The following is a 16,201-nucleotide window of genomic DNA, read 5'->3' on the forward strand; positions in this document are numbered from 1 at the left end:
ATTGTCCACAGAGGTGTGGGGGAGGAGTATTGGAATTTTCAAATAATTCTGCATATCATAATCTGCTGATTACTTTTATGCGACAACAACAGCGTGCAGTCTATTCACAATTTGTGGCGACGCCCCGAACATGTCAAATGCCAACTGCCGAGCACAGAACATAACAACCGGTCCCGAGCCCCCTCGATCCCCCGATCCCCCGAGCCAGTCCTCATCATCATCATCAGTTTGACCAGAAGGTCGAAAATGGGTTGCAGCAATCGAAGCGGCGACCTGCGCTGATTTCCCAAATGTACAACATGCACCAACATATACAGGCATACATACACGTACATACATATATAGTATATATAGTTATGTAATCACGGCTCTATAGTGTGTAGATATATGCGAGTGTATGTGGGTGTGTGGGACAACAGAAGGGTTTTTCAGTAGCATTCCCCGCCAATGTTGGCACGTAAAACTATATGTATAGTTTGTGTGTACTTATATTTTGGTGTGTACGTACGATATATAGCCGATATATAGTATATATTAACGTATCTGCATGGCCGCCCAGCAATGGGGGGAACGGTAAAAAGCCAAACCAAATAATAATGAAAATCAGAAAGTAAATTACATCATAGAGTCAACAATTGGAACTTAATAAAGACGACAACGACACTGGTCTGCCAAGTACGTTGCTGTGGGTGGCTCGGCTCGGTGCGGTTCGGTTCTGGTGGCTATAACAACAACATACTAACATACAGGGCCAACAGGGCTGCGAACGTAGCTGCTACAAAATAATAACGTTAAGCAATCGTTTATCTTCAAGTTAGTTGCAAAGAATATGAGTAGTAGCATTAGAATCATATCAGGTCGGCCATATCTAATCAGCAGCAGCAAATCATATGCTTGGCTATGCTCGGTCTTGGCTAGCACGGTCGGAAGCGAGCGATAAATGTGTAATAACAGTATAGTGTAGCACACACATATTTTGTCGCGCCCAAGATATGCAGAGAAATAAACAAAGCACGCGACGCGCGGCACAATGGAAACTGACACCACTTCATGAGCTTCTCATACCAAATACTTGTCTGCCAATTTATTTAAACGCTGTAAATGACAATGGTCTCCAAATTACAACTCGGCACACACCCTCTAGTTCTGAAAACAGTTAATCTGGAGTTGAAAAGGTTTTCTTTTTATTAAATATTATTCTCAAGATATTTTCAGTCTTTGTAGAAGTTGCAAGGTGTAATGCAATTGAAAACCATAGAAGCCACAATTAAGTTTGACTTTTAGAAATAATTTCTGCATGTTTCAAAACAGTCGTCCCTACATTATTTATCAGTCAAAAGCATAATAAAATCAGCTTATGACCTTTAACAGCCTTTCATAATCTTGCACAACGGAAGCACTTTAGCGTTTCCTCCTTGAATAACCTGAATATGGAATGATGGTTTTGCGTTTTCGCGTGATTGTGATTGCAATAATTTGGTTAACAACTGTCTTAGAGGCAGCACTACTATATATTTATTTATACCCTTGTGTATATGCAACAGCATTGATATTGAATTTCAAAGTTGTTATTGACATTTGATCAGCGTGAAAATTTGATTTGCTCAAGTCAATAATAAGCAATTTGCGCATTTAGCTGCCAGGTTAGTTGCTAATATAAGTATATGCTTCGTCTCTGTATCTAAAAGATACATTTTTCTTGACAATTCCAAGCACGCAATGCACAAATTGGCAACTGTGCGACAGTAAGGATAGTGGAGGGGCACGTATATCTATCAATGAATGTAATCAAATACACGCACACACCCACACACACAAGTACACTGCCTTGCACACGAGTAGTGAATACAACAACAACAAGAAAAGGGAATCACAAACTGAATATTGAAACAGGGCATACAAATACAAGTATGAGTAAGTGCGAAAAGTAATGTAGATTTTATAGCATGGAAAAATAGATGATTAGCTTTATGCTGTCACTATTCAAGTGCACAGCATTGTATATATATATATATATATATATATATATATGGAGTGAGAGATAATGAAAATACTACGAGTCGACATTTCATTGAGCAAACCAAGACACCCACAGTCGACAAATCGACGACACTTCGATGACGATTGCGTCTACGTAACTGACACCTGCACCGCCGTATTCCAATTTCAATCTTTTGATGAGAATGGCAAGAAAAAAATAACAATTGTTCCGCATATGGTTCACTAGCTTTGTCCTTCAGCCAAACGTGCCTCGCAACCATAACAACACCAACAACAACGTTTGGTTTAAACAACAACAACAAACAACAATAATAAAACAACAACAAAAAATGTTGAAACACTAACTAAACATAAATAAACAAACAGGCGACGTGCGTTGTTTATAATTTCTCAATATTTCTCTGCATAAAATATGCACAATGGCGCCCATGAAGTCAATAAATGTTTATGATCAATGTGTCTGGGCGGGGCGCGGTGTGGGGAAGAGAGGCGAAGCGACCCGAAAGGGAATTGATAGAAATATGGCAAATATTGTGCTGTGGTGTGAAACACCATCAATGATAATTCATTGAAAAATATTTTGAGTATATACATATGTTGCGAGGTTTTTTTTTTTTGTTGTTGTTTTTTACCCAGTTGATAGTGGGTGGGTGGGCGTTGGCTAGCTAGCTGACTGAAATTCAAGGCAATCCTTAGTGGGCGAAAACGACGACGACAACATACATACATACATACATATCTATGTATGTATGTACATACATAAGACAAACAATATAAAAAAGTTCTATTCTATTTTCAGCAAATTATGCGATCGTGTTTTTAGCAGTGAGAGTGCGTGAGAGGGAGGGAGGGAGAGAGAGAGAAAGAGTTTGCATGCATGTATGCGTGCCAATGACTCAATGGAGAGAGCCAGAACGAGAGCGTGAGAGAAAAGCGTCTGTTTACTTGCTGCATTGACAGGCAATAAAAAAAAGACTTAAGTGGCCGCCATTAAAGTGCATGCAAAGCAGTGTTGCCAATCTGACTATTTTTCCGCCAGCTCTAGCCATCTCCTTCAAACGCCTATTGCCGATTTTTTGGAAACTCTAACTGGGCTTTTAATAAAACAAGAAGCGAAAAATTGTGTCAATTAATTGTATAGTTTGGAATACAAATTTGGAAGCATTGCCAAGCCTATGTTGAAACAAAGCTTGTCATTATATAGTAATTAATGGAATCTTTCTAAAAAAAAAAGGAGTATTTATATGGGAAAACTGGTTGCAAATTGCATATTAAAACTATAGGTTGTATTATTGTGGTAAGCAGAATAAATTGTATCAATATATACATATATAGTATAAGTATGTACGCCATTCAGTTATAGCCGAAACTTTTTCTCACAGACCTCTCTTATGTCAATGCATTGAAAGGTTTTGCAGAGTTAGACAGCTTTGTTTTTTAGATGAGAAGGATATCAATCAAATCAGTATTACAATTACTTTAACTATTTTCAGCTATTTCTGTTGCTGGTCTAGCTTGATTTGATGCTCAAGAATTGGCAGCCCAGATGCAAAGTGCAGCGGCGGCATCGACAATAACAATGACAAGAGCCGCAGCATCCATTTTGCAATGCATGCGCATCAACTTCATTAACAACAATTCAAGCAAGAGGCTGCGGCTGCGACTGCGCGCGTGCGTCCAATGCGCTCAAGCTACTGAGCGTGTGCACCAAACAGCACTGAGAGATTAGGGCCAACAACAATATCAACTAGAGATGGGTGAGTGATTTTTACAAGTCTATGCTCATACAATTTCAAATCAAGTATTATCAACTTTTATTAACCAAAATATTATTATTAACAACTTTTTAAAATTATTTTGTTATGATGAATAATGAAAATGGAATGTATTATAATATGACAAAATATTTCTCATATTTGCTCGCAGCAATGTTAACATTTTAGATGAAATTGAATAATATTTACACAACATTAAATATTTTGTATTTATGCACAAGTGCTAATTTGATCAAATTAATTATGTGACGAGCTTTATCAGAAGTGATTTTCGCCGATCTTGCTTTCCAAGTGTGTGTTTACAGTTTTTAAAATCTCACACGCCCATCTCTATTGCGTCAACAATAATGACGGCAAGGCAAACACAGTAGCAGCAGGAACCGCTTGCTAAGTAGACATTTGTTGTTGTCACTGCGTTTGTTGCTGTTGTTAGTGTTGTTGCTGCAAATGAGAGGCATGCAAACGATGGGGCACGCAATGCAAAAGATGATGATGACGGTGACAACGACGACGACGACGACGCCTTGTCAAGCACTGAACTATAAAGAAAAGCTGCTGTACAACAACAGCGTTTAGCTTCGCTGACTGGCTGGCAAATTTATAAATAAACCATGGAATCATCGAGAATATAAAACACCACTGGCTGCTGCCTTAAAACTTTCAGAATTTTCAATGCTTGCCAAAACGGATATTGCATAAATATGTATATGTATATATACATACTTGTATGTACATACATTTGTACATATTAAAAGCGTAGCATTTGTACATATTATGTGGAACAATTTTGCTTTACCGAGTCCAAATTGAAGAGGGAGGAGACTTTCTTCATGAAGCTGCCGCCGCCGCCACTGCTCCCGCTGCCATCCTGGCGCTTCTTTTTCCTTGTGGTCATTATCACGATTTACACGTTGGAGTTAAATAAAAACAGCTACGAAAAAAATAATCACAACACAAAGCCGGACCGTGCAATTATTTTTGTATTTTTCGTTGTGCGAGGCTTCGCCCGACGCCTCGTCCTCGTACGTTTGCTGTTCTTATTGTTTTTGTGCCTGGTGCTGCGTTTGAATTTGTTGTTATTCAATACTTTCAAGTGTTTACTTTTTTATTTCTTTTAATTATTTATTTATTCTGCAGCGCACTAAGCACTATAAACAAAATAGGCACAACGGCACACAAAAAAAAAAAACAACAAAAAACTGTATAAAATAAACGTTAGGTTTTAAGTAGCGATGAGAAGAGGAGAGCACGAAGACAACGCGGCACACACACACACACAAGCACACGCACGTACACTGAGCGAGAGAGAGAGGCTGAGCTGATACTTATTAACTGAATGAATGAATAACTGACTGGCTGCAAGTGTCACCGACACCGCCACAATATACTCAAAATACAAAACTCGGATAAAACGAAAAAAAGAGTCGAACTTTAAAGAAGCGCGAGCCCGACTCTTGTTTGCCCTGTACGACTCAGAAACAATTTTATTTTTTAAATAATCTTATTGTTTTTTGATATTAAAAATGTGACTGCACGTTATACGTGCCTTCCCGGTTTAGGAGAACCAGCATGCCAAATTTGGTGATTGTTTATTGTTTCAAAGATACTTGTGTTTGAATATTTATATTTTGTGAGGTCTGCTACTGCTTTTGATTGTTACAAACGCTGAACGATTTCATAATACTCTATCACCATTCAGGTACAGAGTATACAAGAAACATACTCGCAGAACAAGAACAACAAAAACAACAACAAATAGCGGCACTGAGCGAGCACAGGCGTCCAGCAGTGAGCGAATGTCAAATACAACTACCGTTGCTTTTGCTATTACTGTTTGATTTTGAGTAGAAGCGCTGCCTAATCACACACACACACACACGTACACGCTATACTTTTCGAATTATTTATTTATTGTTTGCCAGTAAATGGCGAAAAAAATCGTTCATACACACAAATTACTAGCAACCAAAACATACACGCGAAAGAAAACGTTGTAAAATAGCCGCAACGTTAACTCCCTTCCTCCCTCGCTCTTTCTTACACTCTCTCTCCCTCACTCTTTCACTCAGTGTGCTGCTATTTTTTGCGCTATGCACAAACATACACACATCTGTATAGAGGTATTTTATACTGTGTGTGTGACTAATGTTAAAAAATGTAGCACAGGCAAACATTAACAACAGTTTTTGTTGTTATTTCGTTCAGTCAGGCCGTCAGTCAGCCAGCCAATAATTTCCCACTGCACTTTGTTTTGGTATTTAGTTTTGCACGTTCGTTTGCATCTTCACACAAACATATAAAGATATGCATGTGTGTGTGTGTGTAGTTATTTCAGCATTCTTGTTGTTGGATTGCAGGGATTTTTAGGTCACTCGCGCACATTTTTTAAATGAAACATTATTATTTACACTCGCCATACTCGTCTATTTGTTACTAAATTTGTAGCGCTGCTTTATCACACACCGTTACTACAATTTTTCGACCGCTTTTAGTAAACTTCTAGGCCGCCTCGCGTGCGCTGTATTGTTGGCATTTTTCTAGCTCACAGCTAGCGAACGACTAGAGCTGCGCGCGCGCTCGATAAAAGCTGGCGGCGAGCGAGTGAACTACAAATTTGGCCATATCTAGCAGCATTTTGTAATGAAATCACTCAAATGTACTCATCGCTATATAACTCTATGGGCGATTTCTCTGTATCAACACTAATAATAATAACAATAAATAATTATTCGAACTAAAATGTACAGAATAATATAAAATCGATCCTGATTGGTTTTATTTCGACATTTATAAACATTATTTTTATTTCTTCACGTCTTCGAATTACTCTGTGTGTGTTGCGCTACGCCACTCTCTCCCACTCTCTCTCGCTCTCCGCGTCTTCTCTTGCACACGGCCACACACTTTCGCGAATTTATTCTTAAGGCTGCATTTATAATTTTCTTTTCAACTTTGAAGGACAAGAAAATAAGTTTGTTGCTTAAATTAGCAAACACAAACAAATGCGACAGCACGCAACACACCCAACAAATGAACTGGAACTTTTTTGGAATCAAAGATCGTTCACATTTCATAATCGAGTATCGATTGTTCTATGAGATACTGGCAGTGTTGATCAATGTTGAAAACATGCGGATAAATTAATGCCGTCAGTTACTTTTAATACCGCAATTGGATTCAGAACCAGCAACATGGTGGATGTTGCAGAATGTTTGATGTAAAGCATTTCTCATATAAGATGTATTTGGCTTGAAATTAATTTGATGCGTAGCATAATTAATCCTATTAGGGTGCATTCCGAAAAAGTATATCTGAAATGCTATGTGATGACACAATTACCAAATTACTCTCATGGTAGGCGTCGGAGTGAAAAGAGTTAATACAAGCAAGAAATGAAAACAAATTAATTATAATATATACAAACCATAACAAATTAAAACCAAACGAGCAAAAACAACAATTTTTATCAAACAATTTATTCGTATGTCTTTTCCTTGAACACGCTCTTGTTTTTTTGCAACAAAATCAAACGCAATAACATAAACATGCATAGCTTTACATAAAAGTACATAAATCAAACAAATACTAATTGCAAATAAATGCTTTAGAAATAGACATTTTAGAATGAATACAAAAACAATGCGCAACTGCTTGATAGCGCGCAGCGCTACTAAAACTGTAACTGCTACTTAGCCCGGGCACAGTGGCTCGCCAACTGTGGGAGCAGCAAGCAACAATGCGACGGAAACGGAAACGAGCAGGCGGCAGCATTAAATATGCCACGCTCACATCGTTTTTGTGGCTCATTATAACAAGTGAGTAAGTAAATAAGCGAATGAGTGAGTGGTTGGGTGGCTGTGTGGCTCTGTGGCGGATGGCTGTGTGGTTGGCCGACGCACAATTACCCAAAAGCAAGTTTTTGGTTCGTTGAAAATGAAGTGCCAATTTATGTTGCTCTCTAATTACAGCAAACGATTGTAGCGTGATTTTTTGTTTTTTGTTTTCTTCTTTTTTCTTTCTTTTTTTTTTTGCTTTCTGGTTTCTTTCGTGCCTTTCCACTGGCATTGGCACTCGCACTCGCACTCGCACTCTTTATGAAGACTCAAAGGCGCGCTTAAGCATTTTGTATGGCGCTGGCGGCGGCGACAACGACGGCCGCTGCACTCTTCTACGATAGTGTAGTTGCTGTTGGTGTTGTTGTTGCTGTTGCTGATGAGTGATGATGCGTTGGCTTCTAAGCTGTAGCTGTGTGTATGCGTGTGTATATGTATATGTGTGAGTGTAAGTCGTGCTTGTGTGTTAGTCAAACAAAGGCTCTCAGCTCAACTGAGGGCGAGAGGAACAAAGGGTTAAGCTGCGACCACTTACAGTTGTAGTCCCGCTTCTGGCCGTGGCCGCTGACTGTGATTGTTGTTGTTGTTGTTGTTGTTTTTGCTGTTGTTGTTGCTGCTGCTGCTGCTGTTGTTGTTGTGGGGAGCGCGCTCCACGCACCTGGGCCGCATTCTCAGCAGCCGCCTCCTTGGCATTCTGATTGTCGGATTCAATCCGCATGCGTTGATTCTGCAAAGAATTGAAAGACAAAATTGTTTGTTTTATTTCACCGAAATTTCTGGGGCTATTGATCAAATATTGAAATAAAGTCGAATGAGGTGATCATTTTCACATTTTATCTCGAAAATTATTGGCCATCAAGAGCGTTTGTGTTATTTTAAAGAAAGGTGGTTCGACCATTTATATTTATGTCAAAGACATAGGAAATCAATATATAAAATTATAAACAAAAACCTTATAATCTAGGAAAGCCTAAGTAAGAGAAATCTCATCAAATTACAGTAATATCTAAAAATATCTAATATCTAATAATAAACTAAAACACATCCGCCCTCCGGAACAAGAACAATGTTGGAAAGCCCCCGGAGCTCTGTTAAGATAGCAATAGAATTGTCGGAGCGAACCTTTCAAACCCCTTCAGACAATGGCATGGAGCTGTTCCTGGCAGAATATGTAATAAATGTGTTCCTCCTCTTCAATCAAAGAGTAGTCTGCGGCACTGGAGTTGGCCTTCAATTAGGGTTAATTATTCTTAGTTATTCTGACTACTAATAGGGATTAGTAGAATTAGTAGAACCACAAGAAAAGGTTCAGTTCTGCCCACTTTTGGAGCCGTATAAAGAGTTTTTCTAAATGTTTTGAATTTGGGAGAAAAAATTTTCTCTTTCTCTGTGCCGTGCAGTGTATTGTCAGCTCCTCCATTAGCGCTCTACAGTGTCAGGGAACTTCATTGGTGATTAAAAGAAAGCGTTATTCGAGTATGTGGGAAAAGCCTTGGATAGATTTTGGAAAACGCTGCGGCATTTTCAAAAAAATTTTGAGCCGCAATCCTGGATTCCCCGATTATAAAAACATTTTCAGACTTTAATTCTGCAGTTACTGCAAAAACCGTTTTACAGAATCTCCAACTTTTCGCAAAGCCGTTAATTTAGGCTATCTTCTTGGTACTCCCAATAAGCCTATAAATGTGAATATCTTCGGTTCTTACTCTAGTTTTATTTCCAAAATGTTATAGAAATGGGTTGAAAAAAGCAAGAAAGAAAGGTTTGAAAATTATGAATTTCGAGGGAGTTGCCTATGCCGCAATTCTCAGAATTCTAGCCTGCTACGGAACTAAAAAGGGAACTTCTTACTTGTATATCAAGCAAGCATAGAAACAGAACGGATTGCTTAGGAGAGTCTCCTGAAAAGTCCCCTAATTAACGTTTATTTATAACTTTTACAAATTGAATTTGTACATTTGATTAAAAATGTCTAGTTTGAAAAATATTTCCTTATGTTTGGGAATTTAAGAACAAATTCGTTTATATTTTGAAAAAAAAAAAGCAAACAGACATTCAAAAAAATTGGTAAATGTCTTCCGTTTTGGTAAACTATTGAGTTTTAGTTTTTTTTTCGGTATAGTATTCAAACGTGTTTTGAATATGGAAACATTTGCACATTTCAATTTAGCCGCATGAAATCAAATTCGAAAAAGGTACAGGCTTGCTCGATGGATTAAAAAGCAAATATTTTCTTATTTATCAGCTATATTAAACCTATTTCTCTGAGTGCAAGAGAATCATTTATTTTTTTTATTTGTTTGAAAATGTTATTTTGTAGCATTTCATTTATCGATAAGCACGCGCACTTTACAATGTCTCCCAATATCGATAACAGCCGTTAACTTACATTGGCGCAACAACAGGCGTAGCCACCCCCGCTGCCGCCGCCATCGCTGTTGGGCTCCTTCTCCTTTTTTTGCTGAGCACGTGACTGATGCTGTTGTTGCTGCTGCTGCTGGTGGTGGTGCTGCTGCTGCTGTTGTTGTTGTTGCTGCTGTTGTTGTTGTTGTTGCTGCGACTGTGTTGGCGGCGCAGCCAACTGACGCCTACGCCGCCGTATACGAACAGGTGAGCGCGAGCCCACGTAGTTCGAGAATCGGCGACGCGAGTGCCGCACAATCGACACCCAGTCGATCATTTTGTGGAAAAGCTTTGGTGTTTTTTTTTTTAATCACTTGCACGGCACATTAAATAAAAAAAATGCACACACATATACTATATAGACACACAAATACACGCGCGCGATTGTATCGTGGGAATTGTGAAAATCGGTGGTTATTGCTTTGCTTATCTTTATTACACGTACCAGTATGTACCAAAGAACAGTTAAATTGACGTATCAAAGTTTTTTTTTTGTTTTTTTTTTTTTTTGGTATTACTTTAAATTATTATCCCTGTTTTGTGTTGCGTTTTTGTAATTTGTCAGAAGTCTTTTGCGTTGCTGCTTTGTGCGCTTAATTCATTTATGCTCCTTTGCAACACTGGAGTCAAAGGAAATTAGTTAAGAAATGAGCGAAAGTGCCGTTAGTGCGGCGCAATGCGTCGTGAATGACGCGTTGCCAAAACGAATATGAGAGATGGCGAGACAAGTCGCTGATGCTGTCGCTTTAGCTGCGTCGGCGTCAGCGTTGGCGTCGTTGCTGCCTCTGCTGCTGCGGCGGCTGCTGCTGCTGCTGGCTTGGCAACGACAGCAACAAGTAGGCTTTCAAACTGTAAGTCGGCATCAGTCTGCAGGCGTATGCGTGTGTATGTGTGTGTGTGTGTGTGTGTGTGTGGCCTGTTGCCATGTGGCTCGCTTTTTCATCTTTTGCCGCTTTTTTCGGTTATACTTTTTTGTGTAATTTTTATTGAATGCGTACTGCATGTCGTATGAGTAATATATACCTATATACATACATATGTTCGCACATAGAATATATGTATGTATACTGTTCGCTTTCTCATGTAGACGGACACACACACACACACATATACACAGAGAGACAACGACAAGGACAACAAATGAAAATCTGTTTGCCATCTGTTTGATTTCCTGCGCACGGCAACAACAAAAATAATGAAGCTACAAGCTACTTAACAGAGACGAAAATATATACATACATATACATATATAGTATGTATACTTAGTATGTATGATACACACAATCTCACAACTTACGCCTATATACATGCATACATACATACATATGTATGTACATATGTATACGAACTGAGCATTTTCGCTTTGCATTTGCCTTTTTGAGCGTTCGGGGCACAGGAAACATTTTAATTTAAAGTCTACATTCAGGCGCCACCCACCATTCTCCCAAAGCAGCCCTTTATATTTTTCTGCTAGGGTTGCCGCCAACACAACATCTTCATTGCTTTTGTTGTTGTTGTTGTTGTTGCTCTTCCTGTCCAAAATGTGTTTTCTATGCATGGCTTAGTTGTTCGGTTCATCTTTACGTTTTGGCCATAAAGCCATGACCTCGGGTGCAATAAAACAAACACAAAGCATCTAAATTAACTTTTCGAGAAAATGCTGAGTCTCTATCTGTTTCTCTATCTGTTTCTGTTTCAGTTTCCGTTTCCCCCCAACTACTTGTTTCTCAGATTTTCTTTCGCAAACCAAACTAAAGCGCAATGCATATTTTATGGCAGCATGGCCGCAGACTCTTTGATCGTAATTTTCCCCATATGGAACAGCACAGCGTATGTTTTTCGAGAACACCGAAAAAAATCGTTGGCACAAATATTTTTGGAAATTCATAAAACGCGGATATTTGTCGACAGCTTGCTGGCTATTGCAGTGGAAAACTAATATACAGCTGGGGTCACCAGATGTTGGGCCAATTATTTTGTAGCTAAATGAAAAGTTTTAAAACTCATGTTTTCGATGACACCTGAAAATGGTTCCTACATCACCATAGGTTAAGGAGAACTCTCTATTAGTTGATGCATAAAAATTGAACTTTTGACAAGTGAATACTGCTTACACATATCTATTAGAGACGTGCATGTCTGGTCACGAGTTCATTTATTTCCATGCACAACCATTAGGCAATAACCAATTTAATTCAAACAAATAATAACTAATATAAAACGAATGAATGCTCATTAACAAATTTTCAATATGAATCCTAATTGGCATCGCTTTTAATATTTGCTATTGCTCGATAAAAAGTGTGATTGTTGAATTAGCTTTAAGAGTCAAAAGTACTTTAAACAAATCACCTCTAGACTTTTTCATATTGAATGTGGCGGCAGTTTAAGGAGCCGTAACATTAGAACGTTGAAAAGAATCAAGTCGAAGTGTTCGAATTTATATAATTGGATTTGTAAGTTCTGTATATTTAAAAAGGATTCATTTGCAACTCCGATATTCTATATTTCAATGAAGTGAGAGTTTTCTATTATCAGCATTTGCAGCAGTTAATGCAACTGGTTTTGTAAGTTTTATTTATGTAGCTGGTGGCAGATGGAAAAATTACCTTTGACTGTACCTACAAAAAAGATTCACTTGCTATCCCGAGTGTTCATTAATACATGATTTCAGTGTCAAGTTAAAGCGTTGATTTGTTAGCCATACTATGTATTTATATAGCCAGAGCCAAAGCCAAATCATTTGGAATGCAAGTGCATTCAAATGCCTTTAGAGTGTGCTCATGCAGATCTCTACTAAATATTTAAATTACCCCATAGTTCATCTATTTTTTTTTTTTGCTTCTGCAGACGTGCTCCACATGTACACATACATACTACTTATATACATTATATGTACCAGTATAGTATATAGTATATATTTCTTAGATATATTCAGATATGTAGGTGTGCGTCTATGTATATAAGTATTATGGCTCACAGGCTTTTACGAAACATAAAAACATCTCTGGTGCTGTTGTTGTTGTTGTTGTTGTTATTATTATGAGTAGTCCGGTAAGTCTTTTTTATGGCTCTGGCCCTGCACCAACGCCCGCCCCCTCCCCCTACCCCCAAGTCTGCAAAATTAACCTCGCACGCACACCTATGAAATAATTTATATATAGTTTTGGACTCCAATGCTTTTGTTTCTGTTGCTATTGTTGTTGTTGTTGTTGTGTGCAACGGAAAATGCTGTTGAAAAACTTTTGTTTTCTGCTTAATCAGAGTGAAAAAATGTTGAGAAAATGCTTTAAAGTCTTTTTGTCAGCATTTTGTGTTTTGTGTTTCTCTAATTAAATATTTCGCCTGCTGTTATTGTTAAAAAAAAAGATGTTGTCTTTTTTCGCACACACACACACACACACACACACACACGCACACAAAGAAAATCAAATAGAATGAAAAACAAAACTTGTAAACGATGTTTTCCTTTTGTATTTTTGCACACAGACAGATATATTGGATATATCTATACAAGTGTATATATACATATGTATATATACAAGTAAATATATATATGTAGAAACATAAAGACGAATGTGTCTATATGCCAACTACTTATGTATATGTATACGTATGACTTTTGTTGCTGCCGCTGCTGCTTGTTGCTTGTTGCATAAAGCTGTTGTAAAAATAATGGCGCGTGTTGTTAATTGTTAAAAACATTTACCGGGGCACACGCAAAGGAGAAGCGAATGAGAAAAATGTACACTTTTGCAAAATCAAGCGAAATAAATCATACTTGTAGCGGCGTGGATGCTGGCGAGGCGGGAGGTAGGGACAACAAACTGGAGATGGCAATGGAAATAAGAAATCAGAAATCAAAACAGCGGCACCGTTACGGCAAATGGGAAAACGTGAAAACGCTTCAAGCGAACGCGAACGCGCGCGGAAAACTGACGATGGATGATGACGACGATGGCAGAGCGCAGGAAATGTTGCCAAAACAATAACAAGCGCGAGATGTTTTTCTTGCTCCATTGCTGTTGTTGTTGTTGCTGTTGTTGCTGTTGCTTTTACGAGAATTTCGAATGGCACGACGATAAAGTAAGGAAAACAGCTGTACGGGCATGAATGAACAACTGAATGAGCGAATGAGTGAGTGAGTGAGTGAGTGAGTGAGTGAGTGAGTGAGTTAATGAACACAAAAGTGGAAATGCCAGCCAACAACAACAACAACAACAACTGCGAACAACAAGAACAACAGCATTAGTACAATTTTTGGCAAAGTAAAGCGCAGACAGGCACGGGTGCGTATACGTAATATTTGGGAACAGTTGCGTCTAATGGCGAAGCATAGCACCAAATGGAACACATTCTCTGCGTGTGTGTGTGTGGGTGTGTGTTTGAAGGCAATTTGCATAAATTTCAATATAAAGTTCGAAGCGCCACCTATGGGCCGTTTCCCTCCGCGTCTCTAATGGGCACAAATGTCTGATTATAAAATATAAAAAATGGTCATATACTACAACAAAATGGCTGTTCAATAAATTATGACCCCCCCCCCCCCCCCTGTCGGGTAATCTCATTTCTTGGTATTCTAAAAATCCTAACACTGGCTGGAAATCAAATACGGTTCCCAATAATTGAACTCTATACATAAAATGTACAAGAGTATATTAGGTTTGCGGGAGCTGAAAATGTAAGAGGCAGAAGGAGGCGTGGCAGACCCCATAAAGTCGATCTAGCCCTGTCTGTCTGTCTGTCTGTCTGTCTGTCCGTCTGTCTGTCCGTCTGTCTGTCTGTCCGTATGAACACCTAGATCTCAGAGACTATAAGAGCTAGAGACACAAATTTTTGCACAAAGATGCCTTATGTTTGTACGCTGCGCAAGTTTGTTTTATTTTTTTGATTTTCCCTCCCCCCCCTCCCCCCACTTTCCCTCTATGGACGTTTTCCCGATTTTCCATTCGTATTATCGCCTACATCTCGGAGACTATAAGACCTAGGATCACCAAATTTTAGTTCCAAATGCCTCATGTTAATACGCAGAAAATGTGTATTTTGGAATTTCCCTCTCTCCACCCCTCTGCCATGCAAATCGTTATTCATTCTTAATTCTTGGAATTTCGAACTCAAACTTGGCAAATATATCCATTTAGTTATGATAAGCCCAAATGCAAGTAGTGCCCGCAGCTGCTGTTGTTGTTGCTGCTTTGCTCAGGCACACGAGACATACACAGACACACACAAATACACACATACACGCATAATTATTCTACACATATATACAGAGTCGGGATACCCGACTTTAGCTTCTTTACTTGTTTTTAAATATGGTATACAAATTTTTTTCACTTTTCCAGTCTCGAGTAATTCAGAAATTTACTTAATATGTTACGATCTGTAGGGAGTGAGCATTTTTCTTTTTATACTCTGTATTCGACTGGTGGAGGAAGGCCAGTCGAGGCAGTTCCCAGACCCAAGCCCGCTCAAAATTCTTGCATTGAAGCATCAAACTGGTTCGGAAACGTTTCGAAATGCCGCATTTTTACGAAAAACGTGGACGAAACTTGCCCTAAATTCATGTATTTCTAGTACGAGAGGAATTGAAAAAAAAAGTTATATGCAGTAAGTTTAATTATATCGCTTCTTAGTTAAAAATTATGAATAACAAGAGGAAGGGCAAAGAATTTTATTGCTTACAGACTTATTGCTTAACTAACAAACTACTTGTACTGTGTGAGTTGCCTTTATTTTCTTAGGATTCTCAAAAAATATTATTATGACCTTAAAGGAAATTCATAAACGTGCACTTATTTAGCTGTCCACATGTGTAGATGAGAAGGTAATCCCCAAATCGTTGCTTTCCAATAGCTATTGTTTGTATATACTTGTATAGTATATGCTTAAGCATCAAGTATTCGACATTTGTAGAAACAATACTTTATAAACACAATTTGTATACACTTCACCTATAGGTATATTGATTGGATGTGTGAGTTCGTAACACCCCCACTTACTATATACGATCAGCTTGACGAGACGAATCCTAATCGTCCCTTTCAATCACAACTCCATCCACAGTTTTGGAAACTTTGCAGGGAGGCTAGTTCTAGGAGAGGATAGTTTTCAATGACAGAAACGATATGATTGAGGAATTGCTTTTGCAGCAGAAACTTATTATTTCTAAGGATATGAATATCTTGC

At 38.4% G+C, this 16,201-nt stretch overlaps 1 protein-coding gene across 12 annotated transcripts in view; it reads right to left on the reverse strand.

The window, feature by feature from the left end:
• The window catches only part of LOC115628705 (disks large 1 tumor suppressor protein), an 81,435-nt gene that overhangs the window by 29,830 nt on the left and 35,404 nt on the right, over positions 1–16,201 (reverse strand). For 8 of the 12 annotated variants that reach the window (XM_030524888.1, XM_030524891.1, XM_030524890.1 and 5 more), the window contains one exon: positions 8,145–8,336. In XM_030524888.1, the coding sequence (XP_030380748.1) occupies positions 8,145–8,336 (192 nt within the window). Of the gene's footprint in view, positions 1–4,572; positions 4,880–8,144; positions 8,337–16,201 lie in introns of those variants that run through there. The other 4 variants (XM_030524898.1, XM_030524894.1, XM_030524897.1 and 1 more) reach the window with 1 other exon arrangement.

This window comes from Scaptodrosophila lebanonensis, unplaced genomic scaffold, assembly GCF_003285725.1.
Source record: "Scaptodrosophila lebanonensis strain 11010-0011.00,11010-0021.00 unplaced genomic scaffold, SlebRS2 tig00000123-arrow-arrow-pilon, whole genome shotgun sequence".
Taxonomy (NCBI): Eukaryota; Metazoa; Arthropoda; class Insecta; order Diptera; family Drosophilidae; genus Scaptodrosophila; species Scaptodrosophila lebanonensis.